Consider the following 27,978-nt stretch of genomic DNA (forward strand, 5'->3'; position numbering starts at 1 on the left):
GACACTGTCCACTGGGGGCAAATGCAGGCAAAGGGACAGGAACTGGGAGGTAAACCCCACAAAATCATACACAGGAAGAAGGGTGCAGCACACCACCATTGTGATTACAACAAAGGAAGAGACCCTGGTCACCTGTGGCCCCGGAGCTAACCACCTGGCCCGGGCAGAGCTGGGAGCTTGTAGAGCGGGCATTGGAGCTGGGGTCAGGAATTGCATAGTGATATAGGGCGGGAGGGCGGGCACTGGGGGAAGGTTGTGAAGGATGCTCCAGGCCAGGGTCTTCTGCTCCTTACACCAACCAGGGCATGTTTGTTAGTGGTGGTAGTCTCTAGCCCTATCGCTTTTCCCAGCCAGATCCCTCCTTCTGGCTCTGCTAGGAATATGGCTCTGGTTTGGTGGCTCAGGCCTCCTTGTTACCCACCAGAGCTGTAGGGTCCCATGGGGTGAGAGGGACTGGGACCAATCACAGGCAGCTGGCACCGGACTGCTCACCCCCTGGGGATGTGGGGAGACCACTGGGATTGAGTAGGTAAGTGGCACCCCAGAAATCAGGAAAGGAAATGAAACAAAGCACAGTGGTAAGGAGCCGTCTCCTCCGCAGAGGTCAGGGTGAGAACCCCCTTTTTGTTTCCCCTCGCTTCTTCAGCCTCAGTGAGTGAAACATCACAGATGGGGGCACGCACGCACATGACGGTCAGGACTCCCAAGACAGCACAAGTTCACAGCCACGTCCGGGCAGTGCCCGCCTCTCATGCTATACACATTCACCTGTGGCCAGCTCACGGCCAGGGGGGCAGCATTTGTGCTTCTGAGAGGCCCAGGGCACACCCAGGTGGGGGTGCTCCAAGCCTCCCTTTGAACCTCAGGCCAGGAACATACCCATAGCGGGCAGACTGGCTGCAGCTGGTCCTCTATGGCCCTGGAGGTTCCTGGCACCAGGCCAGTTGGAGCCAAGAGCAGGGTCCCCTGCACTGGACACGCTCAGGAGCTGCAGATGCCCAGCCTGGGATCCCTAGGCCCCCTGAGTCCTCTGCCCACTCCTTTTGGTCCCAGACACCAGCACAAAGAAAGGGATTGTTGGGGAAGGAAAGCAATGTGGAGCTTCTCCCTCTGGGGAGGGGGAGCTGAAGCCCCGGGAGTGGGGGGGGGGTGTTTCTGGGATCCATAGCTGCCAGGTTGCTCCAGGAGGGCCACAGGTCTGTAAACCAACTACCACAGGGTCCCAGGCTTGTCCCGGCCACCACATGCTGCTCCACTGGCCCATAGCTGCCCGTCCCACAGGGGCTCACACTGGCTGGCTGGGCCAGGGTAGAGGCTCCAGGTCGATGTGGAAGCTAATTCATCCCCTCACAGCAGGAAGCACAGCAAACATCACACACTAAAGCCAAAAGCACCTTAGGCAAGCAGTGTTCCGGGTGGGGAGCTGACTTCAGTCCCCAGTTCCCAGGACATGCTCCTCCTGGGGCAGCACCTGCCTGGGGAGGGGTCTCTAGGCCCTTTGAGTAGCCTGTGGGTCTGGCCCCTCCCTGGCAGCACCCCACAAAGAAATGACCACTCTAGCCCTGGCTCCAGGCTAGACTTAGGGTCACGCTTGCTGGCTCAGGGTCAGCCAGGAGTGCCTATGGCAGCTGAGAGTGAGGTTAGTGGTTAGTCCCAACGGGGGCCTTCTGAGGCTGGGGGCACATTCACAGCCATCACAGGTCCAGCCCCCAAGGTTGGGCTCCAGAGGGCACTGCCGCTTGTCCTGGGTGAGAAGGAAACTGGGAGGATAGTGGGCAGTGTCCTGTGTCACCTATGTCCCAGACAGCCCTGGAGATGACAAATATGGTCAGTGCAAAAAAACAAAGGAGACGAAGAAGCTGCCACTCTTCGGGAATGAATGGGAAAGAGGTTTTGGCACCAAGAAGGTGGCCAGCATTGAGAGGCCAGGGGGTGACCTGGACTCTGCATGGCCCCTGCTGTCTGGGAGGGCTGGCTGGGTGTGGAGGGAGAGCCCCACCCTGGAGGCAGCTGAGAACCGACAGGAAGAGCTGAGCAAGCTGGGTGGATAAGGGAAGGCAGGTGCCGGACAGTGCAAAGATGAGAGTGTGTGAAGGGGCCGCTCAGTGATGAGTAGGTGGGCGCTAGGCACAGGGTCCAGTGCCTGTGAATGGAGAACCGGTCCTCGGAAGTGTCAGCGGCTAGCGCAGTACCAGAGAAGGCTTGGTGCAGCTGGAGGGAGGGGAGCGCCCAGAGTGCTCGGGCCAGCGTGAAGGGTCACCTGTGGAAGGAACATGGGGTGGAAGCACCTGGCATAGAGCAGGGCACAGGGAACCCAAGAGGACAGAAGAGCAGGGGAGACGGAGGCAGGCAGGGTCAGGTTGTTGGTGGCAGCGTCTGTCCAGGCGAGTGCCCCAGAAGCCTCACTTCTCAGGCTGGCCCGGAGCTCATGCTGGGCACCTCCATGCCTCCTGCAGGGTGGGTATAGCGGGACCTTCAGGAGTGCCTAGGGCTGGCCCGGTGCGGCTTGCGGAGGGTCCGGCAGGGCGGAAGCAGCAGTGCTGGCATAGGAAGGGTGGGGCATTGGCACGTGGGGGCAGATGCTGGCCGGTGCGCGGTCTAGTGCCCGCTGCTGCTGGAGTCGGGGCGAGGCTGGCTCGTGGCGAGGTATTTGGCTCTCATGCTGGAGGCGTACTGGAGGAGAGAGGGAAGGAGGGACCAGGCTCAGGTGGGTTCCCAGCCAGGGCTGAGCAGCCAGCAGCCTCTTTGATGTGGTCCTTGGCAGGGTGACCCACAGCCAACCCTTGGGGGGCAGAATACAGCAGTGAAGAGCATGGTTGGCAGAATCCTAAGAGACCACTGGCCCAGGCTGCACCAAGGACCGAGTGCAGGTTAGGAAGTGGTGATATCTAGAGGACGAAGGTCAGCCTCTGTATCCAAGGCTGGACCACAGAGGCAAGCTCCCTTCCCAGTGAAGTACATCCAGTCCCGAAAGCCACTTTCAGAGTTCCAGTCAGACCCTTGCCTCCGCTGATAACTCAGCTCAAAGGCTCTGACTGCATCACACAAGCCGAGAACAGGAAGGCCACACAAGCCCCACCCCTACACCTCTGCCTCAGAGCTGTGCCCTGGGTCAAGGCAAGGGCTTCAAGGGCAGGCTCACAGGAAATGAAGCCACAGAGCACAGCTGCTGAGTCCACGGCCCCAGCCTTTCGTCTCCACCCTCCGCCCTCAGGAGATGGGGGCACTTCAGGCTAGAGTGGCTCTGCCCCACCCCTTGGATGGAAAAACTAAAAGATGTGTGACTCGGGACAGAGGTAACTGCCTGGTTCTGCCTATACATCTTGGCCACTTTAACACCACAGGCGTGAAGGTTTGGGCAGTGTGTGCATACATGCGTGCGTCTGTGTTTGTCTGTCTGTGTCTGTTTGCAGAGGAACACGCCTCCAAGCATGTGCCAAGGCCAGGCAGTGTGCAATGAGTTTGCATGCCTGAGACAGCGACAAACGTCACCAGCACTCAGAAGACCAGGCAGGTCGACCCCCACCCACCCCACCCCAGGGAGCACAGGCTGGCTCCACAGTTCCCAGATGAGAGGGACAATGCTCCCAGGGTCCTGAGTGCCTTCCTGAAACATTCTAAGTTAAGGCTGCAAGCAGCCATGAGGCGGCCATGGTGCAGGGGTGGGAAGAGCAGGGGCCCAGAGCTGTGTCATTCCATGGACATGCAGAGGTGACAAGGAATAGAGGGTTGGAATGGGACAACTGGTGGGTGGGACGGGAGGTGGTAGACCAGAGAGGCCTGGAGGAGCCCAAGCAGGCATGGGGACAGGGGGCAGAAGTTCGCACCCATGAGCACATCTGTGTGTCCCCTGTGCATGGGTCAACATGCAGGACCACATACCCAGGGACCCAGCTCTGTATCCACAGGGGCCTAGATGGAAGTGACAAGATGGACTGGGCCACCTGCAGTTGATGAGGGAGTCAAGCCTGGAACGGGGTTCCCTGTGACATCAGTGGGCTCAGGACCACTTCAGAGGCCTCCAGACCCCCACACAGTGGGTGGAGAACGGTGAGCAGAGGGTGCAAGGCATGGAGGTACAGGCGGACAGCCGTGCGGGATGGGGGCTGGGCGGGTCAGTACCTGTCACTCTGAGGGAACAGCTACCACAGTGTTCGGGCGCTGTCCATGGGTTTAAATTGCCAGCCTGCATGGCTGCCAGAGTCCAGGGCAGCCAGGTAGCGCTAGGAGGGCCCAGGGTGGGAGGGATGCAGGAGAGAGAGAGAGAGAGGGGTGTCCTCAACGCCAGGCGTGGCTGGCCCCAAGTGGACCATGAGACCAGAGGGCCAAGGGTGAGGGCAGTCGAATGTGACACAGAGGCCTGACAGTCCCTGGTCCAGGTCCTGGGCATCCCAGCCCCGCCCTGTGCTAGGGGATATTGGGCAATGTGACTGACACATGGTGGGTGTTCCTAGAGCAGTGGACTTCAGCCTCTTAGGCCCTCACAGCCCAGCCCTCAGGGAAGACCCAGGGCCCCACATTTCCAACAGCACCTCTTTGACACCAAATCCACCCTGATCCTTCTTTCTACATCTCATTCTAGGGGCTTGGAAAGGACATCATGCCTGGGCTACAACAGCCTGGGGCTGAGACATGGGTGGATGTTTAGGGAGACAAAGGAAGCAAGGCAGGGAGGGGAAAAGGAAAGAAGGAAGGGAGGGAGGGAGGAGAAAAACAGAAGGAAGGAAAGAGAATCGAGGACAGAGACAGAAGGAAGAGTGAGGGGAGGGAAGAGGAAGAAGAATGGAGGAGGGTGAAAAGAAGGAGGAGGAGTGTGAGGAGGGAGGATGAGTGTGAGAGGAGGGAAGAGGGAGAAGAAAGGAGGAGGGTAAGAGGAAGAGGGAGGAGGGTGAGAGGAGGGAAGAAGAGGAGAGGAGGGTGAGAAGAGGAGGAGAGAGGAAGAGGAGGGAGAAGTAAGAGGAGGAGGGAAGAGGAGGAGAGTGAGGGGAAGGAAGAGGAGTGTGAGAGGAGGGAGGAGGAGGGAGGGAGAAAGGGAGGAGGCAAGGCTAGCTTTAATGGTGAAGCTGCCAGGCCAAGGCATTGAAAAGTCCAGGGGAAAGGTGGGAAGAGAGTTCTGGGGTCCTGCTGGCTGCCTGCTCATCTTGAGAAAGAACCAAGGGCTGAGCTGCTGGGCAGCAGGACCCAGAGGCTCTCCACATTGACCCCCAGGCTCCTCGAGGCTGGCACAAGCTGCAGGACACACCCAGCCCCATTTATTTAGGCCCATAGCTTTCTCAAGAGCCCAGGCAGTCTGTGAGGGCCATCCCAGAGTACCGTGGCGGCAGACAGGCAGAGCCCTCAAGCCCAAGAGTCTCCCCATCCACCCTCCTGCCCTGAGACTTACTGAGGGCGGTGGGGACTCGCGCCCAATGAGGGGGGTGTTCTCACAGCGGGGATTCTGGAAATTGGCATTCTGGCTCCTGAGTGGGATGGGAGAGAGAGCACATGAACAGTCAGGGCCACATGGTCCTTACTCTGGGGGAAAGGGCCCATCTTTTTGTTGTTGCTTTGGGGGTATTTGTTATTGGTTTGGTTTGGTTTAGATAGGGTCTCATGTAGCCCAGGCTGGCCTTATGTTGCCAAGGATGCCCTTAACCTCCTGATCGAGTGATGGGATCACATATGTGAATAAATACCGCAGAGCCAGACAGGTCCCAGGCCTGACCAGCTCTGCCAACGCTATCTTTACAGTATCAAGCTCAGAACAGTCCTCAGTGCATGCCAGCCTCCCTGGCACAGTCAGAGCCTACCTCCCACCAGGTTCCCAGCACACCCTCCACCTGGCCATGTGCCTTCCCCCCCATGGCTTTTGACTGGGTTCACCTAGTCACAGGTTAGTGCCAGGCCATTCCACTTGAAGCCCTGGCTGCCCAGCCTTGATGAAGCCACCGTACCCCCCACCCCCACACCCCCCAGCACCTCTGTGCAGCTATGCAGACCCTGCACCTGCCTCCCCATCCACCAAGCCTGACAGTGTGCAGGCTACCCAAGGAGTCTGTGCATGGTCCCTGTCCTGACCTCTACAACTCACATGTACTCGGTGACCGGGGCATTGCTGACAGTGTGGGCAGCGGCTGGGATGCTGGCTTCACTGCCGTAGCTGCTTCCGCAGCTGTACAAACTGGGCATGTGCACTCGGTAAAGGCTGTCATGTGCCTGCCGCGGCCCTGGGGCCGTCTCCTCTTCTCCATCCTCGTCAGGGCCTCTGCAGGGAGGGACAGCAGAGGCTCAGCGTCTTTAGTGTGGGGCATGGATGCACGGCAGGGTTATGGGCTGGTCATCTTTGTCCTCTGAGATGGCATCCAGCACCTTTGCTTGGGCTAGGGTGTTCTCTTCTGGTTTTGCAGGGCCTGTCCTCAACCTTGGGTGGCCTGAGGTGACCTGCTCGCCCCCTCCCCCCGCTGGCTTCCCACCCTCTACTCTATGTTAGTGGCTGTGGGCCATGCTTATGTTATTCTGGAGAACCCTGTGCTCTGCCAGCCCACACAGAATGCAAGTCTGGGCTACTGGGCAGATAGGAAGCACTCAGAGGAGGGGCAGTGTGAGCTGCTGGCGTGGTCACACCTGAGTCAGGCAGGAACCTCACACACAGCTCTCACCTGACTCCCAATATGTGGCCCTTTAAAAAGAGGGTAATTTTTACTTTTAATTCTGTGCACTTGTGTGGGGAGGGAATCTGTGCACATGTGTGCAGGTACTCGTGGAGACCAGTAAAGGGCTCTGGATCCTTAGGAGCCAGAGTTCAAGCAATTGTTAGCTGACCAACATGGGTGCTTGGAACTAAACATGGGTCCTCTGTAAGAAGCCGTGTGCACTCTTCACCCCAAGCCACTGCTCCAGCTCCACATACCCTATCCTCACTATCGCTGTGATGTTGCCATGGCCCCCAGCATCTCCATTGTAACCAAAATCACATCACAACTGTAAACATTACCACCACCAGAATCACCACTCACCATCCTTGTCATCACTATGACCACCACCCTTGTCATTCTGTCTTCATCATCATCACCATCACCACCATCATCAGGCTGTTATCAACAATGCTACCATTGCCACTGCCACAACTGCTACCATGGCCACCACCACAGTCCCCAGCACGTCCCCTCTGCCTTCACGGGAATAATTACTGCCCCGTAACCACCCTCATTTCATAAGCAGCAGTGGTGCTATCCTCGCTTCTGCATGCATCCACAGCCACCTCAAACATCATCCTCAGAATCAGCACCACAGACCGACCCCCCATCCTCACCCCCCCGCCCTGTTTTTGTTTTTCCTTTTGGGTTTTTTTGGTTGGTTGGTTAGTTGAGTTGGTTTTTAGAGACAGGGTTTCTCTGTGTAGCTCTGGCTATCCTGGAACTCACTCTACTGACCGAGGTGGCCTCAAAGTCAGAGATCCCCCTGCCTCTGCACAAACGCATGCCACCACCATCCAGCAGTTTCTCTGTATTTTGAGGTAAATTCTCTCTTTATAGTCCTGGTTGTCCTAGAATTAACTCTATGCAGTTCAGGCCGGCCTCAAACTCACAGAGATCCCCCTGCCTCTGCCTCCCGAGTGCTGGGATTAAAGGTGTGCGTCACCACGTCCAGCCATCACAACCCTCCTCAGCATCACTGATTCCATTCCCATCAAAGGAAAGGAACAGAAGACCAGCACAGGCACCGGGGACAAGCCTGAGCTGACATACTTGTCATCTGAGCTGGGCCACAAACAGCACCCATGGTCCCAGTGGAAGGAGGGGAGAGGTCTGGGAGCTGCATCATGGAAGGAAGCCTGACTCTCCATCTCCTCAACCTAGTTTTATGCTGAGGAAAATGAGGCGGGGCCATGAGGACTCCTGACTTCAAAGACAAAAAACGCAGGAGCGCCATCTGGGTCCCCAGTAGGATATGGCCACCGGAACTTCCTACTGCAGAAGCCAAGTCCTTGCCGCCCACAGCTGTGCACATCTGTCCCTGGGATTGTGGAAGACAGGCCCTGCTGCAGTCTTCAGGGTGTAGGACATAAAGCTAACACAAGGAGGCAGGAGAGGCTGGCTTTATTCTTGCCTGCGCTGGATGGACACCCGTCTCCATCATTACTACCATCACCACAGGTTCACCTCACAGCAGGCAGCCGCCAAGGTGCTTCAGAGGCCTGGAAAGTATTAGGTGAGGAAATGCACACCTCTCACCTCCAAGCCCTGGACCCCAGAGAAAACCTTACCTCTTCTGTTGCCAAGTGTGTGGGGTGCTGCAGACGATGGAGCTGAACATGAGGGCTGTGACAAAGGAAAACAGGGCCAGGTAGATGAGACCCTCCACACCATCGTAGCAGAAGCCCGTCAGTGCCTGCACATAGTCCTGAGCAGGAGAAAAGGACACAAAACCGGGGACAGGAGAATTGAGGACAGGTGGTGAGAACTACTTGCTAGGCCACACCGGATGTCCCTTACATGAGGTGGGGTAGAAGACCCAGCAGCATCCCAAGGACCACCCATCTCTTTCTGGTGGCTCCCCTCCTCCCTGCCCCCAGCTGCCCAGTGGCCTTACCAGGTGCAAGCTGCGGCAGTCCACCAGGGCGGTGAGATGCTGCAGATTCACTTCTGTGCCATTTAGCACCTCCTGGACTCGGAGCAAGGGATCCTGGGGAGGAGAGTTCAAGCATCACTTGGTGTTAGCATAATGACTGGGAAGACCCCAAGGAGCTATGGTCCCCCCGACCCCACGGTACTTCCATCTCAGAACTAGGAAACCATCTTCTGAACCTGTCCCTATACAGCCCCACTAGGGTTTTCAGAAATGGCAAGTCTGGTTCCCATGCCTAGGAAACAGAGGGACCAGGGAACCTACAGATACGTGTCCAATGTGGTCACTACTAAGAAGACATTTAATTACTTTTGTTAAGAGTCTTGCTGCCGGGCGGTGGTAGTGCACGCCTTTAATCCCAGCACTTGGGAGGGAGAGGCAGGTGGATTTCTGAGTTCGAGGCCAGCCTGGTCTACAGAGTGAGTTCCAGGACAGCCAGGACTACACAGAGAAACCCTGTCTAAAAAAAAAAAAAAAAAGTCTTGCTATACTGTAAGTGGTTTCAAATTCATAATCCTCCTGCCTCAGCCTCTTCAGTACCAGGATTGGAGGTGCATAGTATCATATAGTACCATACCTGGCTAGATTTGCCTCACTGACAGAGAAAAAAACTCACTCACTATGTGTCACTGACTGGGCCATTCTACTCTTAAAAATCTTATTTTAGGCAGAGCAGTGGTGACGCACGCCTTTAATCCCAGCACTTGGGAGGCAGAGGCAGGTGGATTTCTGAGTTCGAGGCCAGCCTGGTCTACAGACTGAGTTCCAGGACAGCCAGGGCTACACAGAGAAACCCTGTCTCGAAAAACCAAAAAAAAAAAAAAAAAAAAAAAAAAAATCTTATTTTAGGAGGCAGAAAAAAAAATGGCTCAACAGTTAAGAGCACTGGCTGCCCTTCTAGAGAACTCAGGTTGGATTTTCAGCACCTACATGGTACCTCACAATTGTCTGTGACTCTAGTTCTAGAGGATCTGATGTCCTCTGGCCTGTATAGAAACCAAGTACACACACACACACACACACACACACACACACAGAGAGAAAGAGAGAGAGAGAGAGAGAGAGGCAAAACACCCATGCACATAAAATTAAAACTAAATTTTACAAAAGCCCTATTTTAGGCTGGTTGGTTTCCTATTTTAGGTTGGTGCTGGTTGGTCCCAGCACCCCTCAGAAGTACACGCAGGAGGATTACTGTGTAGTAAGTCTTCCCTGTTTTTAAAGATAGGGTCTTACTATGTAGCCCTGGCTATCCCTGAACTCACAAAGTTCCACCTGATCCTGCCTCTTGAGTGCTGGCACTAAAGGAACGTACCACCTCACCTATGATCAGGGAGTTCGTGCTAGGGAAACAGAAAGGCCTAAAGTGATGGACTGAATTGTGTCCACCATGAGCTAAAGGCCCAACCCAGAACCTCAGAGTCACAGTTCAGAGGGAAAGCTTTTCTTTTTTGCAGTGTGGGATGGAATCCAGTGCCCGACATATGCCTGGCAAGCACTTTATCACCAAGCTAGTGAGTCATAGGGTCTCACTGGAGTCCAGGCTAGACTCTTTCTCTCTATGCAGCTAAGACTGACCTGGAAGGCCAGATCCTTCCCTAGGGTTCACCAAGAGTCAGGTGTGTGCCACAATACCCAGCTAGGTCTTGCTTTTTTGAGATGGGGTTTGGCCATGTAGCCCAGGTTAGCCAGGAATTCAAGATCTTGCCTCAGCCTCCTGAGTCCTATGATTACAGCCATGTCACTATGCCAAGGTTGTATTACTTTTTGATATACGGAACAAAAACATTTTATTACACTTTCTGTGGTATGTGTGTGTGCTGTGTGTATAAGCCACACATGAAGCCACACATGAAGCCCACATGAAGGTCAAAAGACAACATGTAGGAATTACTTCTTTCTGTCCATCATGTGGGTCTCTGGGACTGAACTCAGGTTGTAAGGCTGGGAGGTAGGGACCCTTTCCATTCTGAGCCACCTCACCAGCCTCTCAAATATTTTATAAATCTGTGGGAAATGTCCAGGGAAAAGGAGGGAGGGTGAGAAGAAGGGGAGCAAGCCAGACCCCTGGGTTCCCAGCAGTTGGGGCTACCCTTGCCCACAGCCCCCTCACCTTAGTGGCTGGGTGCTCCCGGGGGACACTTCTCAGCAGCTCAGCGACGACATCTTGCATTTCCACCAGGGCCTTGTGGCTGCCCGACAGCTTCTGCTCCACAGAGAAGTGTGGAATCCAGTGTCTGCCAGCTGCTCCTCCTGCCCCAGCCCTCCCAACATGGGCAGCCCTCAAGGCCCCAAGTGGGCCAGTTATGCCTGACTTCCCCCTGCAGACTATAGGACACCCTCTCTGAAGGTGCCAACACAGGGGACAAAATACACACCCGAGGTGGTAACAAAGGCCTGCCCTCACTTGAGAGAGCAAAACAAAGCATTCTCAATGGAAATGTATCTTCAGGATGCAAGAGTACCCTCACTCCACGAACGTAACAGGGGGTACAGGACATGGCTAGCTTGGAGTGCCAAACTCTTCAAATGCCATCACTGAGATGGCATTCTACAGGTGTCCCCCAGGGCTCCTCCCTTACCCACGCATATCCACCAGTCAGCTAGCCTCTGTCCTGCAGGGCCCTGTGACCCTGGCCTTGGCCACGCAGGACCAGCTTGGCTCTCACCTGCTGGAAAGGGTTGGTGGCACGGGGCGAGCAAGCCAAGTAGTATTGCAAAATGTCTGTGAAGAGAGGGAGGGGGCTGAGCGAGCACAGGTCCCGGCTATGTCTGCATGCAACTGCATGCATTCCCACTGTCCTCAAGTGTGCCTGCTTGTGTCTGGGTGTCTGTCTACATGTGCCAAAAGCTTGCAAATGGTACATGTCTGCATGCATGTGCACCTGCATACTTGTATGTAAATACATTTGCACACACAGGAATGTGTGTTTGCATGTGTGTGAGGCTGAGCCAAGACCCTGTCCTGGGGGGGGGGGGGGGCGGTTTCTTCCTGCTCTGAAGCTCTGGGTGGAATAAGGTCCCAGAACCCACACTCAGCCATAGGCTCTGCATCCCATTAGGTTTCTAGAGATGCAGGGGCTGCAGGACGGGGCCATGGCTCCTCACTCTCTCCTTGCAGCCAATGCTCAGAAGTCCTGCTGGTCCCACCTCAAGGGAATGTCCCTGCCCATTTCCACCTGTTCAAGCCTCCACTGTCTGGGGCCTGTGGTTCTCCAACAGCTTCTTCCTTCCTTCTTGTCAGCCAGCAGCCTCGGGATGTTTTTGTTTATTTTATGCTTTTGTGGTTTTTGAGATAGTCTCACCCAGGTTGAGCCTGGATCTCAAGATCCTACGGCTATCACCTCCTGAATCCTAGGATTCCGGTGTGTGCTGTGCCCAACCTCAGGACGCGTTTACAAGGATACCACATGATGACTTGGGCCTGTCCCTTTCTTCCCCGCCACATGAAAGCCACTATACTCCCAGCTGTGGCTCAGCCTTCAGCTTCCCACCCTCTCTGTTCCCAATCAGGTGCTTCTCAAACACAGCTGGGGCTTCTGTCTGGGACATCCACTAGAAGTGTAGCCTCCTGTTTAGCAAGTGTGTCTTCCCCCTCACTGCTTACTAGGAAGTAGCCTGGGACACTGGCTTTCTGGCCTGCACCATGCCTCCCTAAGGTCCAGGACCTGGGAGGGCGAGAGGTCCTCAGCCTTTTCCACCTTGCTGTCTGCCCTAGTTCATTCCAGTCCCACACATAGCCACAGACTCACCTCCACTCAGTACTGAGTGCTCCTCCACCATCTTGGTCACGAAGGTGTCAGGGTCTACGCAGAAGTCGCTGGAGCCCTGAGGTAGGGAAGGCAAGAAAGGGCTGGTGATCCAATTAGGCCTCAGAGGGAAGCCAGGCCCACCCAGAGTTCTCAGGGAGACTCTGTTCCCCAGGGCACGACATTTGTTCAGGGGACAGAGTGCAATATAGGAAACATGGATTTGTGTGACCCAGGGCAAGATGAGAGTTTATGAGTATGGCTTCCTCTCCTCCCCACTAAAGCCCATCGGATGATAATTCCTGGGCCCCCGCCACTCACCACAGACACAGCCAGCTCCAAGCCCAGCGCACCCCAGCTGATGACCAGGGCCAAGACACCCAGCAAGCAGACCCTTATGGGGCAAAGAAGGCCAGTCAGGCTGGGAATAGGTGACATGCCACACACACAGCTGCAGTACAGACTGCCAGGCCCCCAGAGCCTGGGCCTGAGGGGTCCGATACACACAGGGCAGTACGTTCTATGGCCCGGTCTCGGAGCTACTCAAGGCCCAGGACCTGGACAAATGTTCTTCCTGGCTGAGATGGGACTCAACCCATACCTGCAGACAAGTGAGCAGCCTGGGCTTAGCTAGAAGATCCAGGGACACCCTGGGTACATCTATTTATAAGAAATCATAATCATACCAAGTCCTACAACTATGCCAACAGCACCTGCTCCTTTGCACGGCTGGCTCCTCCCTCCCTCAGGCCTACTCCAGCCACACCGGGCCTCTCCGCTCTTCTCTCCACTACCCAACTGCAGGCCTGCACGCTAACTCGCTAACACGCTAACACGCACTTCCTCCCCCAGTGTCGAAGCATCCGTTACTCTGGTGGGCCTGTCCCTTCTCCTGGAGCTCCGAGGGTGCGTCGCACATTGAAGAATGCTCTGCCTCTGCCTCTGCCTCAGCATTGTCAGCCTGACCCTGAGCTTCAGTGCAGCTATCCTTGAGAGGCTTGTAGGTGACACTGGCAGGGGCTGGAGGGTTCTCGGGGCCCAGCAGTGCCAGATGCATACAGTGACAAAGAGGTGACTGCTCAGGCAGAACAGTGATGTCACCCTGCAGCCTTCCCACTGGTAAGCTGTCATCCTTTCAGAGGAGATGGGTTTAGCACCCGTGGGTCACTTGCTCAAGGTGGCTGACATGGTAAACAGCAGAGCTGGAATCCAGCCAGGATGCCTGGTGTCCCCTCCACCACTTCAAGACCTGGACAGGTGGCCTATAAGTACCCTGTGTGGACTCTAAGGGAGGTGCACATCTAATGACCATAAACAGGAAAGTGGTTCGTGACACTGGTCACAGTAGTATGGCATTTCAGGGAGGGGAAGGCTGCTCTTAGAGAGATGCTCATGGCCAGAGCTTCGGGAGTCTCATCATCGGAGCGGAGACAGGGCTATGCTATCCCACCTCATCTCATCCCTCTACCCTTGGGTCCACAGGAGCCCACCTTCCCCTCTGACTCACCCGACCAAGATACCCTTGGAGCTTCGGATGAGGCCCACCAGCACCAGGAGGCAGATGATGACGTCAAGCAACAGCAGGCCCAGGTACCCCAGCCACCTGTGGACACACACAGGCTAAGCCAGGCATGGATATAGGTAAATAGCCTGGGACTTGTGTCTTTTTTGGCAGGGTCTTGCTATTTAGCCCAGGCTGGCCTGGTGCTCCCAACTCCTTGGCCTTAGCTGCCCCAGTGATTACAGCTGTACACCACCAAGCCTGACTTGACGTCAGTTCATGAAGAAGACAGCACCTCCTCTCATGAGGATTATTGCTATGACTGTCAACCTATAAGGCCTCAGGGACTAGGTAGAAAGTAGCTAGGAGGAGGATGCTCTCCCCAGGTGGGGTGGACCGTGACAGGAAGGCGGGGAAGAAGCTTGGCGCACCTATACCAGTCATAGAGGTCCACTTGTTCAGCTAGCACCTCCAGCGACACTCCAGGGTTCCTCCAAAAGGGGATGGCAGCGGTGTAGCCCAGCAGTGTCCCCAGCAGGGTCTGCAGCCGCTGCACAGCCCTCAGTGGCTCCTGCCGCCCAGCCAGCTGCCTCTCCAGGCTCTGCAGGTTGGGCTCCGCTGTACGGTTCAGGGCCGCAGCCGTGTCCCACACCTTCGAGAGGAGCAATAAAAGCTGGGGCCAGGTGCAGAGCTGTCACCTGTACTACCAGATGCACACAGAAGGTTCTAGAACACACAGGACGCTCCCCAGCCAGCTACTCACGCGGTCCTGGACCCCTGCCACTGTGCGGTTGGCATGGCGGAGTGAGTAGGTGGCTCGATGAACGCCATCACTGGTCTCCCCGTTGCCGTAGAATCCCACTGCGATGCCCGCGCTAGGGAAGGCAGAACCATTGGATGCGGAGCTTACAGGCGAGCCTTCTCATCAGCCCAGGCGTGGCCCCCAATCTCCTTACCTCTACCCCACATTCTACAGTTTTATTGTCTCTGCTTCTTTCCTGACCCTACCCTGTCCCCCAAGCCCTGGGTCCCACCTATCTTCTGGCCCCGCCCAGGCCCTCCCATCCTCTAGTTTCCCTAACCCCGCCCTCACCTGACTCCACGTGGAGCTCTCCAGCCCCTCCCTCTGGAACAAGTCTCAGGCCTGGTGAAGGCCTCTCCAGCTCACCTGCAGACCAATGTGGCTATGATGACGCACCAGGCCGTGCAGCAACAGTCTGCCTCAAGGTGCTCATCTGTCTTCCTCCTCCGGCAGCATAGCCAGAAGGAATAGAAGAGCAGGAAGAGGAGGTCTAGGGCCAGACAGGCCAGGGCGGTGGCCCCCAGCAGCAGCAACGCCTGGAGCGGGCCGGGAGATAGAAGCACACTGGAGGATATGGGCTGGGGCACAGTCCCATGTCAGCCCCTCTTCCCAGTGGCTCTGCTTTTTTTTTTTTTTTTTTTTTTTTTTTAAGTCTGCCTGCTTTAAGTTTTAAAGAAACTTAAGAAGCTATGTATCGTGTCAGTTGGCACATATCTGTAAGCCCAGAACCTGGGAGGCTGAAGCAGGAGAGTTCCTATGAGTTGGCGTCCAGTCTGAGCTACAAAGTAAGTTCAAAGCTATGGAATACAGAACAGAACTCAATTTCAAAAAAAACAACAAAAAAAAAAAGCTAGGACTACAGAGATGGCTCAATGGTCAAGCGCACTAGATGCTCTTCCAAACGACAAGGGCTCAACACAGCACCCACATGGAAGCTAGCGACTGTCTGAGACAACAAGCAGAAGGAGATCTAGCGCCCCCTACTGGCCTCTGGGGGTATGAAGCATGCATATGGTACACAGACACATGCACACAAACACCCACGCATATAAAATAAAAACAAATCTTATTTTAAAAACAAACAAAAAAATCTGGGTCTGTGGGATAGCTCAATAGATAAAGGTGTCTGTACCAAGACAACCTGAATTTAATCCCAGGACCCACATGGTGGAGGTTGAGAACACCCCTGATCCGGGAAGTACTCTGACGTCCACAGTGCACCATGTAATGTGTCCTCCCCCTTTATTCACATGCACGTGTGCGCGCGCACACACACGTTAGAGAAGTGGACAGGAAGGACATGCCAGTAAGCAGGTTCTCTTAGTAGAGGAAGGGTGCTGTCTGCTCACTTCCTGTGCAGGGTACAGGAGCAGAGTGGTGCTGAGCATCCATTACAGAGCAGCTGGGGCAGCAGAGACGATAGATGGTTACTCTACTCAGACAGTCCCCAGGCTCCATGACTCTGAGCCTCTCCTGGACGCACCCCAACCTCTCCTCATCCTCCCCAGTCAGAGAGGGATTGCTGATGGTACCTTGGACAAGTGTGTCCTCTTTGGGGCCAGTCAGAGGAGCTATGGAGGCAGAGCGACTCTGCCCAGCTCCCTGGGGACCACAGGCTGTTCCATCAACAGCCCTGGCAACCCAGTGGGCCATTTCCCAGGAGACAGTTGCCAAGCAGCGAAAGGATGGCGCTCCCTGCCCTCCCAGAAGCCAGCTGGCTCCCACACCTGGAGACAGGCCTCTGCACTGTTCATCTGGACAAGAAGGTGCCACCTTCACGTTCAGTTAACGTGGGCCAAGAGCACGATGCTGCCCTGAAGTCTAAGGGGACAGGGGAGCCTGGGCTTCTGCTTGTGGCACAATGCAGAAAAACCCTCAGGCAAAGGCCAGAGCTCCACCAGGATACCACACACAGCCCATCCCCCACCAGCTTCACCTTGTCCCTCTACACTGTACCCTGTAGCTACCTGCAGTCTGGATGCAGCAAGACACTGGAGGTAGGTATCGTGCTATGTTTGCACTGTACAATATAAAGGTCCACCATCCTTGCACAGAGGGGAAGTGGTACAGTGGGGGTGTGCCAGAGCCATCCTGTGAGCCCCAGAGCTTACATCAGAAAGTCCTCCAAAACCCAGGAGGGCTGACCCAGGAGTGCACAGACAGGTGGAGACAGAAGCAGGCCAGCTTGAAGCAGGCAACGGAGACAGAATCCAGGACCTGCCTGTAGACCACAGGCCAGTCACAGTGGCCATCAGTAGACACCAGCCTGCGTGAACTTACCATCTCCTAGATTCTCTCTGAATCTGTTGTCAACCTGTTCACGTCTAGACATGGACAAAAGGTACCAATCCTCTGTAGGTCTCCCCACATTTTACAGGCAAAGGACTGTATAGGCCTGTGAGAGCGACTGGCCACTCTCTCCCTGGGTGCCAAAGGACGACCCTAGGACTCCCCAGGTCAACCAGCCCCATTTGGGCCCATATGTCTAGAATGTACCCCTCCTCACGGGAAGGGAGCTAGGGATGAATCCCAGAAACAGCAGGCACCAGGCTTTGGTTCTGTGGCAGGGCAGACCTGTGCACCCAGTGGTTCCTTGGTTGGACCACATCCTCCCATTTGCTAGAAAACATGTTTTGTAAGGTATGTCCCATGACAGGATCTGGGGGCGGGGGGTAAGAATCCTGTTTATAAATGGTACTGCTGCATTGCAGAGGGATGCTCACAAAATGCCATAAGACGACAGGGACTCACAGGGACCCAGCAGATGACAGCCTTTGCACAAGGAGGTAATATTGGTACTGAGTTTACAGAAAGGAATGAGAGGGCCCTGGAGAGACGAACACACTGGCCTGTGAGATGGCTCAGCAGGCTCTTGCCATCAAACCTGAAGACCCGAGTTCGATCCTCAGGACCCACAGGGCAGAAGGAAAGAACCAACTCCTACATGTTGATCTCTGACCTTCGCATGCTTGCTACGGCATGTATATGGGTGCACACACACACACACACACACACACACACACACACACACGTACACACATAAATGGAAAAGATAGGCAGGGATGTTAGCCAATCTGCAGGCAAAGAGCAGACAAGGGCAACAGAGTCGGCATCACTGGGGGGAGGGGCCTTGGGAAAAGACACAAGCTGACGGGAACACAGGCTTTGAAGTCTACCTTTGTGGGGAGCCCTAGAAAATGCTACATGTCTTCAGAGGGGTGTGGGGAAGTCACCTAGACTGAGGTCTACAGCCAGGGAAAGCACACACCCTTGTCCACATACAGACAGTCTGTGTTCATACATTTGCGCACAGTTTTACTCACACATACTAGTATCAGTAAGTGTGGCCTTGTGAGTCCCAGGGCTCCTGTGTTCTTATGGGGTGGTGGAGCACTGGGGAGGCAGAGGTGGGCAGAGCTCTGTGAGTTTGAGGCCAGCCTGGTCTACACAGTGAGATCCTGTCTAAGGAAAAAGTTGAGAGAGAGAGAGAGAGAGAGAGAGAGAGAGAGAGAGAGAGAGAGAGCGCCTTAAGAAACCCCATGGTAACAGGCAGTGGTGGCACACTCTTTTACTCCCTTGGGAGCACTTGGGAGGCAGAGGCAGGTGGATCTCTGTGAGCTGCAGCCTCTACAGAGAATTCCAGGGCATTCAGCACTATTACACAAAGAAAACCTATCTCAAAAAACAAAAAGAAAGAAAGAAATCCCACGGATACTCAATATAACTGGTACCCTGGGGCTCAAAGAAAGGATGTCATGCAAAAATCTCAAAGCTAGTCAAGACCTATATAGGTAGTGACAGTCACATCAGGTGCCTGGCGTTCTCAACTCCTTATTCTCAGGGGAGCCAAGTGTCCACAGTTGCTCCCCTCCCCCATCCTGGTTTGGCCTGTTCTAGGGAACTCCTTCTGACCACATTTCTAGCCCATGTCTCGGGCTTAGTTTTCACATCACCAATGGGATGCTAGAACATGATGCCAGGCTCATGCAGGGGATGGGATGCTGCTACCATCTGTAGCATCCAATCTACCCAGGACCTGTGCCCAGAAACCATAGCAGGAATACACTGAGAACCCCCTCCTCCAAATCACAAGAAGCTGGGGGAACTTTCTGGCATGTCCTATTCCTTCCAGATGGGGCCAGCTGTAATAAAAGCTCACAGTCAGTCTCGGTCAGTCTCCGAAGCCAGGGACAGCCAGTAGAAACTGAGCCCCAGGAATGGAAGGGATGGCACCTTCTGGTTTACACTTAGTGAAAGCATGTCAGCACAGACACTTTGAGGCCCTGTGGGATGGCTGGCTGAGACAGCATGACTTTCTTCCCAGGTCTCTGAGGCTAGATCCCAGAGGACATGCTTCCATGGGGGCACTAGGCCAATGTACTCAATGACAGAGCAGCCACCACTGCCCACAGGCCATTGAGAATGATAATAGGAAATGCCACTCAGCATCTAGGCTCTGACCACATGGAATTTTCCGTCTGTGGTAAAAGTGATCTAGAGGCTCAGTCGGGTGGGGCAGGCACTCATCCCTGTCCTGGGCTACTGGCCACAGTGTGGGCTGCAGGAACCAGGCTCCTAGCAAAGGTGGGCAGGAGGCAGCACAGTCCCCAGCTCCCAGCAGTCCCCTATTGTGACTCTCTCAGCCCCCACCCCCACTCCCAGGTGCAATACCCACAAGCCACATTACATATGCAGCTCTCATACATGTAAACAGCCAGGAGCAGATCTCCAGGTGGGCATCTGCCTTAAGTTAGGGCTTTTATTACCGTGACTAAAAAGCAAGTTGGGGAGGAAAGAGTTTATTCAGCGTATATTTTCAGATCACAGTCCTTCATTGGTGGAAGTCAGGACAGGAACTCAAGTAGGGCTGGAACCTGTGGGCAGGAGCTGATACAGAGACCATGGATGCTGCTGCTTACCAGCTTGCTTCCCATGGCTTGCCCAGCCTACTTTCCTAGAGAACCCACAACCAGCAGCCTAGGGGATGGAACTGCCCACAATGGGCTGGGCCTTCCCCAATCAATAACTAACTAAGAAAACACCTTACAGCCAGAGCTTAGGAAGGCATTTCCTCACTTTAGGTCCCCTCCTTTTAGATACCTTTAGTTTGTATGTCAAGTTGACAGAAGACCAGCCAGCACAGCACTGTTGAGGCTCTGGGCCCACCAGTGTGGAAGCATCTGGACAGTCATCTAGAGGGAACATAAAGCCACAACCTTCCTGGATAGAGAAGAACCACCAGAGTCCCATCTGTCTGCCTGGATTTATCTGGGATAAATCACCAGAGAGTAGACTAAGGATGTAGGCACTCCTTAGAGTGCATTCTTCCTGAGCCACCGGAGAGCTCAAAAGACCCCAACAGCACAGTTTAGAGGCCATGGGAAACAGGAAGTAGAAGTGGGTCATGTAGACTACCACCGTGGGGTCATGGGTTCCTGGCTGGGGACTATAAGAGAGCCAGGGCTCAAAGACGGCCCTGTGATATAGAGGCCAGGAAGGGGTCAGGGAGCAGAAAGGGATCCAGGGCACAAGAATGGGCATGGACAGGAGGCATGAGAGAAGGCAGGGAAGTGGTACCCTCTTCCTTGTGCAGAAAGCTTCCAACGATAACCCTATATCTGCCAGAGGAAAGAGATAAAATATGAGGTGCGTGGAGGGAGGAGGCTATTATCCTGAAAGCTGGCTGGGTCAGGCTAAGATTCCACATGTGTCTTGAGCCAGAGTGAGGAAAGGGGAGGGTCCACCAGACTGAGCCCATGCCCAGGAATCACGAGGGACAAAGTAGCTGAGCGTGCATACAGCTGGCTCAGCATGTATGAGCCACAGACCAGACTCCCTGAGGCTGAGGTTTGGGGGTCCCCAGACTACTAAGTGGAGCCAACCCATCTGTGCCTTCAGACATCCAGTGCTGGCCAGGAACCCCACTCTCAGCCCCATGGTGGGGATCCAGGGTCCTCCACCTGATGGGCTGCCAGGGTGCTGAGCTGGCTGCCTGACCATGGGCCCCCAACCCCCAACACACTGGGCTGAGGAACCAGTGATGCTGGCCAGAAATTAAAAACAGATTTTCCATCGGGCCAGGCTTGGGTTTCACAAATTCCATGACAGTGAGTTCGTGGCAGGGCCAAGAGAGAATGAGTTAGTTGACGGCTGCTATGCGGAGCCAGGGGAAGGGGGAAATGGGGGCCCAACTTACTAACAGTGTTCTCCCAGCCTGAGATTTTAAGTTGGGGTACCCAGAAGCTATGCAGTCATACACTAGTGTCCCTCGGGCCTCACTGTAGAAGCATCTACTGTCAGGTCCCTCCTTGAACCTCAGCTCAGGGAAGCCTCAGGAAAGTGTCCCTGTGTCTCCATCTCCAGCAGAGCAAGTAGCTCCCAGCCCTGGGACACAGTCCCCAGGATGTCCATCACAGCTGCTCCATTCTGAGCGGCAGCAGCCACCCAATCTGGACCAAGAACACCAGAAACCACTAATAGATACATGCATCTCAGTTTGTCAGAGCTATACAAGGGACTTCAAGTCTAGTATGGTCATATATCTAATCCCTGTGACCATGTGAGCTACTTACTTCCCATCTCCCTGACCCTAAGGCCCTGGCTCCAGAGCAAGGTTCCTCTTTTGGGCCTTCCCAGAACTGCCTTGGGTGAAGGGTAACAGAAGAACATTCCCCACAGTGGCTCCAAAGCTGGGTCCTGTACAGGGAGAGGCCAGGAGCCCCAATCCATGTGTCCATCCCAAGGGCCTCTGCCTCGAGAGGACAAAAATGTCCAACTCTAATACGACTTGGGGAAGTATCTCCCCTAGCAAAGAGTTTAGAAATGAACACTGTAAACACCTTGAGCAAGGCAGGTGGTGCCTAGGGGTCAGGGCAACAGAGCACACAGCTCCCCAGAGTATGACCAAGAGTATGACCAGGTAGCAGCCAAATGACCTAGCATTGGCCCCAGGTAACAAGGTGCCACACTGGGTGAGGCAGGAGTGGGAGCAGGAGGGAAAGGGTTGGCAGAGGGTCTCATGGCCAGCTGATAGAGGGAAGCCAGAGGGAATAGCATCCCTGGAGAAAGCTCAGAATGGCCTTGGGGAAGTCTGACCCCAACCTCTACCCAGGAACCTTTGGATTTGATTTGTTTGTTTCTTTGTTTGTCAGGAGACATAGGCCAGGTTGGCCTCAAACTCCCTATACAGGGGAGAGTAGCCTTGACTTCCTGATCCACTGTTTCCACCTTAAGTGCCGGAATTACAGGTATGCACCACCACCCTGGGTTATGTGAGCTAAACTTTGTTACAGGCTAGGCAAAGGTGCTACCAACTGAGCAAGCTACAAAACACAATTTGTTCTTTTAATTTTATCGCCACATTTAAATTTATTATGGGGGGGGCATGTTTGTCACTATACACTGTAGAAGTCAGAGGGCAACCTCATGAGGCTGGGTTTTCCTTCCCCTTTACCTGGGATCTGGAGTCTGAATTCAGGTCTTCAGGCTTGTGCACCAAGCGCTTTACCCACGGAACCATCTCATGGTCTACTTGCTTGCTCCTGAGACTGGATATGCAGCCATGCTGGCCTCAAACTCATGATATTTCTGCCTCAGCCTCTCAAGTGCTAGGACTACAGACATGTACCACTACACCTTGCTAGCAGAAGCCTTCTTCATTTTTCCTTTCAAGACAGGATTTCTCTGTGTAGCCCTGGCTGTCCTGAACTTGACCAGGCTGGCCTTGAACTCAGAGATCCACCTGCATCTGGGATCAAAGGCATGTGCCACCACTGCCTGGCTAGAGGCCTTCTTAAAGATTCTTCTTGGGACTTCTGGAGGACCCAAGACTGCATGGCCAGAGATTGGTCGCAGGGCTGATGGTGGTACTGTCAGAGGCTCCTACAGCAGAAGCCATAGCATAGCTGAACACAGGGCCTAATCAAGTGGCACAGCATTTTCCAGATCTAGGCAGTGTGGCCCTGGCCACCCACCCCAAACAGAGAGGATGCTATGGTCCAGGGTCTTACCATCCCTGGCCATAAGTAAGTACTGACTCAGACCTGGTCCATGATACTCCCCTGGGACTCAGTAATTACCCATAATGCACAAGCGCGCACAGCAGAGCAGGTCTGGTAGGGACTTGCCTGCCTCCGTTAAAACAGGGCCCCCGTTCCTTGTACTATCATCTCCCACCCAGGGATGGCTTGAGACGCTTCCACCCAGCTCTAGTCTTGTGGGGGAGAGCAGAGTGGTGGTGTAGAAGGGTTCTGTGAGGGGCCATCTCTCACTTGCAACCTCAGAGCTCTGGTCAGCACTATGAGACACTGGGAAGCACCTAGAAGTACTGAGAATCTAAAGAAAGGCTGGAGATGTAGCTCAGCTGGTCGAGCACTTGCCTAGAATGTGTCAAGTCTGGGTTCCGTCTACAGGGCCTTGTACCATCATCTCCACCCGGAGGTGGCTCTAGGAGCCTCCACTTAGCTCCAGTCGGGGTGGAGTATCATGGGGTACTGATGCAGTAGAGACAAACTCATCTTTAACATCCTGGGTTCAAAGCCAGCCCTTACATGAGATGATGGTTCAGTGGGTACAACACTTCTGAGTAACAACTTGAGGTCAGATATCCAGAACCGAGATAAAGTTGAATTCGGTAGTGTGCATCCGAAATCCTAGCACTCCAGTGGATTGTGAGATGGGAGGCACAGACAGGAGAATCTCCAGAAGCTCGCCAGCTAGCTAGCCTGGCACATGCATGGGCAAACAAGAAACTCCTACCTCAAACAAGGCGCAAGGACAGGAATGTGCACACATACATATCATACACACAACACGCTACACACACACATATTCAAAAACAAAGCAAACAATTTTTAAAAACCAGACAAAGCTTAGGGAGTGCCTCAGTGGCAGACATGTGCCTAGTGCGCACGAGGCTCTGGGTTTGATCTCCAGCACTGGGGTGGGGAAGGAAGGAAAAGATGAAGAAACATGGCAGGATGCAATACAACTCTGGTTTCTAGTGGCGTCATCCCAGAAATGCAAATGCATGGACGAACTCCAGCTGGATGGTTCCTTTATCTTCACATGGCGCCCCCAGCAGAGTGTCCCACAGATGCACACAGCCTGTGTAAGCTGGAAGCAGGCGATAAGGCTGCCTCCCCAGACAGAGCTCACTTCCTGAGGAGTCAGGAGGGTGACAATGAAGCCAGCCCTGCCCAGAGGACACAGCCAAGCTGCCAACCTGCCTGCCACGCTGCTGACCTTGTACACTGAGGGGCCCAGCTCTTATGAACCAGCTGCAAGCTCTGGGAGCAGACCCTTGATCCCAAGGGCTATGCAACAACAGCCTAAATAGTAGTGGCCTGTGACACGGCACCCAGTGCCTCCGAGACAGCACGTCCCCTGTGCCATGTGGACAGAGGGTCTCTGAGCTGACACCTGGGCTTCTCTGCCTCATGCCTTAGCCTACTTTGTTTCCGTTATTTAGGGCTCTTTCTCGAGCCCTGACTACACCGCCTAGGTCCCTCTCTTCCTTTTAATTGATGTTGCCGCAGATCAAACCCAGAGCTAGGCAAGCGCTAAGCTGCATCCCGCCCCCACCCCCACCCCCGTCCTTCATCCCCTTTTAAAAGATAGGAGCTGCTAAATTGCTGGGTCTGAACTCATCCTGCAGGCCTGGATGGCCTTGAACTTGCCTCCTGAGTAGCTGGGATGATAGGTTTGCAACGCCATGCCTGGCTTCCTGTAAGTCTCCTCAGGCATCTGAGCCTCAGGACTGATGGGAAATGGTCCCACAGGCTGGCTAAATAGCAACCAAGTGCTACCAGCTATCTGGATGGCTAGTGTGCTGCTGGCCCTCTGTATACCAGGACTGGGCTGGTGCACAGTGAGTCAGAGAGAAAGCTGGTGAATCCCAAGTCACTATGGCAGGCTAGGTAGTATCTCCTCCAGGAAGCCTTCTCAGATTGCCAGGCCCCACAGCCCCTGCTCTTGATCCTATCATTAGCAATAACAACTCTCCATCAGCAAACAGCTCCGGACCTGCCTTGAACTGACAGAGACAGTGAACCAGACAGAGAGAGACTGGACGCAAAGGGCATGAATTGGATAGAAGCAGGCTCATGACGGCTGATAGAGGATAAGTAAGCAGATATTTACCCCACACCAGAACGAGGTCAGAGGGTGTCAATATTCTACTCTGAGAGGGGTCTGATGTCCAAGCCTAGGGACTACAGGCAGCCGGAACAGGCCCAACTGAAAATCAAGACTTGAGTCTGTGGGCCATGTCAGGTCCTAGAGTCTGTCGGGTCCTGCTCTATCTACTGGTAGGACTTCAGTTCCTCCCATGATGTGAATGCACCACCCACACAGATGCTTCTGAAATCCAGGTACCCCAGTGAAATGGGGAAACTAAGGAATGCTGGGGATGTCTCAACTCCGGAGGAGCCTAAAGAACAGCTCCTGGGGACTGCCTGGTAAGAAACTGGTATAGAACCGGACCAGACTGGCAGAGCCCCGTCCATCATGAAGATGCCACAAGCTTCCACCAGGTTGACTGGCTCTGGGTGGTCCTTCCACTCGGTACTGTTACAGGCTTCTAAGAGCGGACCAATCGTGCTCAGAGACATGCAGTTTCAACGCTATAGTTTGCAACCTCCCCCCATCACCTGGGTAAAAGCTGCACGGCATGCTAATGCTCTATGCTGGTTCTATATAAATACACTGGTTCTGTACTGGTTTCTCACCAGTCTAGGTAGCAGCAGGGTCTGAGACACCCTTACAACAGCCAGTCTACCCCTGCTGTGGGCCCCAGGAGGTATGGGTAAAAGGTCTCCCTCAATGCTCCCTAATTGAAGCTAAGCCTTAGTGTGTACAATACAGACAGCTGCACAGCCCCATGTGAAAGGAGGCAAGAACAGGCAGTTCCACACAGGGCTAGACTGAGGTCTAATTGTGGGTTCCATCAGGTTCCAGACAGTGGGCCATGAGTGCAAAGGAGAGCAAAAGACAAGCCTGGTATCCCCATCCTGGGAGGTATAGCAGCTTTCTTCCCTAGAGAGTCACAGTTCAGGTATGGGCAGGGTGGCTTGCTGAGAGGGTACCCCAGGACAGGACAACCACCCTGACATGCATGTGTATGCAACCACACACACAGAGTTAGCAATACCTCACCAGGGAAGACGGGATGGAGCCTGTGAGAAACCATTACCCACCCACCCAGAATGGGAGCTCCTGCCTTTCTCCTTACAGGTGACCCTGCAAAACCATCAATTCCAATTCCAAGATGAAGTGATGAAGCCCAGAGACACCGAGTGGGTTCCCTAAAGCACTAGCTCCTTAAAGAGGGCAGGGGCACCATGCACATCCACAGCCCTGGCTTCGGAGCGGAGGCAGTGGAGGATGGAGCCAGGCTGGGTTCCACACCGTGAATTATTCAGTGGCTAATTCTGCTCCTGGGAGAGGAGGCAGGAGGGAGAGTGAGTCAGAGGCCTCCCACAGCGGAGCAGCAAAAGCAGGGAAGACCAGGCTCAACTGGGGCCACAGAGCTATGAGCCCATAGATCTAAAGACCTATAGAGCTGGGCCTGAACACTACCTTCAGATTCCCAAGAGCTGCAGGACTGAATCCTCACCCTTTCCTTGTCACAATTGTGCCAGAAAAGTGACAGCAAGTTCCTCCTGCAGCAGGAGCAGGTGGCAGCCCACCGACCTCAGGAAATGCTACCTGACTGCCCCATGTGCCAGGGGACCATCAAAACTGATGATCAGGCAAACCCTAGGTAGGCAACTTTCCAAGAATAGCTCATACAGTTCTTCCAGGAAAGAGCATAACAATACCACCACACAGTAAAGAAAACCACACGTGTCCCTCCACCCCCACTTGGGGGTGGTCTTCCCCCAAAATCCCCAGGTGAGGTCCTGGTCTTACATCTTGCTGTCTCTCAAGGCTCAGCCTTTGCCCTAACCCTCACACCTGTTCTAATCTGCTCAGGGACACCGGCTGCTGGAGCTGGGATCAGGTAGGCAGAGAGTGGAAGCAGGGGCAACCCTGTACTCTCTCACCCTCAACTTCAGTAAGATGAGGGTGGCGGCAGAGATATCTGGCACAGCCCCAGGAGGACTTAATTCCCAGGCTACTGTCCCAGGACCTCCTGGACAGAAACTCTGAAGTGCTCGGTGACCATGTGGGCTGATCATTCTTTCTTTTTTTTTTTTTCCTGGAATCTGGAGCAGGAAGGAGAAGCCCATAGCCCTGGTCCCCCTGCTCTGCACTCAAATGACAGTGGTTCAGTAGTGGGGGTGGTGCTGGGATTTGGCAGGACGCCAGACTTAGGGCTTCGAGGGGAGAGGGCTGCCAAGTGCCCCATGGCCCCCAGCCCAGACGGAGGCCCACTCACCCCACTTCAGCCAGGCCTCATTTTCCACCCTGGGTTGAGAGACTGCTGGCACCCTGTTTTCCCACAACCACGCGACACCCTGTGTACATCCCACAGCCTGACCGTGAAGCAAGGGGTCATTAGCAGCCACAGAAGGCTGGCTATGGCCCAGGCTCCTCACCCACCAACATTCTGGCAACGGGATTCCCTAGCTGGGGGAAGAGGACGAGGAATACCCTCCTGCCTGAGCCCAGGGATCCAGCCTCGGCTAGCAGGGGCTCTGCTGGGGAGCAGCTGACTTCCCAAAGGATAAAGATGGGCCTGCCAGAAACCCATAGGCTCAGAGGGGGTCTAACAGGGGAGGGAGGCAGCTCTGTCAATCCGGATAGGAGGCCCTGGTGACATAGAGGGGCTGAACACCTTCCAGGGGGCGTTTGACGTTAATCCCTGGAAAGGTTATTAGTGAACCGGAGGCGACCCCCAGAATAAAAGGGGATGGGGAAGCTCCAGTCCCTTGGGAGGGGCCATGACCCGGGGCTCCTGACCCTGCACCCAGGGGCGCGCGTCACCTGCTGGTAGTCGGCGTCCTCCGGCCGGAATTGGCTGCTGGTGGCCTCCCACCGCAGGTCGAAGTGCGGCAGCCGGTGCAGGAGGCTCACCCACCAGGGCGCCGCGTAGCTGACCCCGGCCATGGCGGGCGGGCGGCCCCGGGCGCTGCGCCGGGCTTCCCTCGCTGCCGGATGCGCGGGGCTCAGGGACCCGCCGACCCCTGCTCAGCTGCCCTCATCCTGCCTGCTACTAGGGACACCGGCCCGGCCCGGCTCGGCCCGGCTCGGCCCGGCTCGGCTGCGCTCGGCTCCGCTCGGCCGCCCGCGCCCGCCGCCTCTTTGTTCACCGCCGCTGCCGCCGCCCCCTCCGCGCACCCACCCGCTCGCCCTCAGGCCCCACCCCCACACCGCCA

At 54.9% G+C, this 27,978-nt stretch overlaps 1 protein-coding gene across 2 annotated transcripts; it reads right to left on the reverse strand.

The window, feature by feature from the left end:
- Nucleotides 1–1,055: 1,055 nt before the first annotated feature.
- Ttyh3 (tweety family member 3) lies at nucleotides 1,056–27,934 on the reverse strand. 2 transcript variants are annotated; one of them, XM_076923523.1, is made up of 15 exons: nucleotides 27,587–27,934; nucleotides 15,026–15,195; nucleotides 14,621–14,732; nucleotides 14,289–14,509; nucleotides 13,864–13,959; nucleotides 12,678–12,750; nucleotides 12,360–12,435; nucleotides 11,277–11,332; nucleotides 10,721–10,813; nucleotides 8,572–8,664; nucleotides 8,246–8,382; nucleotides 6,071–6,244; nucleotides 5,384–5,459; nucleotides 4,123–4,223; nucleotides 1,056–2,673 (listed from the first exon to the last, which is right to left on the reverse strand). In XM_076923523.1, the coding sequence occupies exons 1-14, from the start codon at nucleotides 27,707–27,709 to the stop codon at nucleotides 4,143–4,145; spliced, it is 1,581 nt and encodes a 526-aa protein (XP_076779638.1). In that variant the 5' UTR covers nucleotides 27,710–27,934; the 3' UTR covers nucleotides 1,056–2,673; nucleotides 4,123–4,142. The 2 variants fall into 2 exon arrangements, with proteins under 2 accessions (XP_076779638.1, XP_076779640.1); XM_076923525.1 differs by lacking the exon at nucleotides 4,123–4,223 and having other exon boundaries at nucleotides 27,587–27,932.
- Nucleotides 27,935–27,978: the final 44 nt, after the last annotated feature.

This window comes from Arvicanthis niloticus, chromosome 24 (genome assembly GCF_011762505.2).
Source record: "Arvicanthis niloticus isolate mArvNil1 chromosome 24, mArvNil1.pat.X, whole genome shotgun sequence".
Lineage (NCBI taxonomy): Eukaryota > Metazoa > Chordata > Mammalia > Rodentia > Muridae > Arvicanthis > Arvicanthis niloticus.

Coding starts and splice junctions, on each gene's coding strand:
- Ttyh3 (XM_076923523.1), bottom strand. CDS start 27,709: ATGGCCGGGGTCAGCTACGCGGCGCCCTGGTGGGTGAGCCTCCTGCAC. Junction 13,960..14,288: donor GACCTCTATGACTGGTATAG/GTGCGCCAAGCT, acceptor GTGTGTCCACAG/GTGGCTGGGGTACCTGGGCC. Junction 12,436..12,677: donor TGGAGCTGGCTGTGTCTGTG/GTGAGTGGCGGG, acceptor TCCCTACCTCAG/GGCTCCAGCGACTTCTGCGT.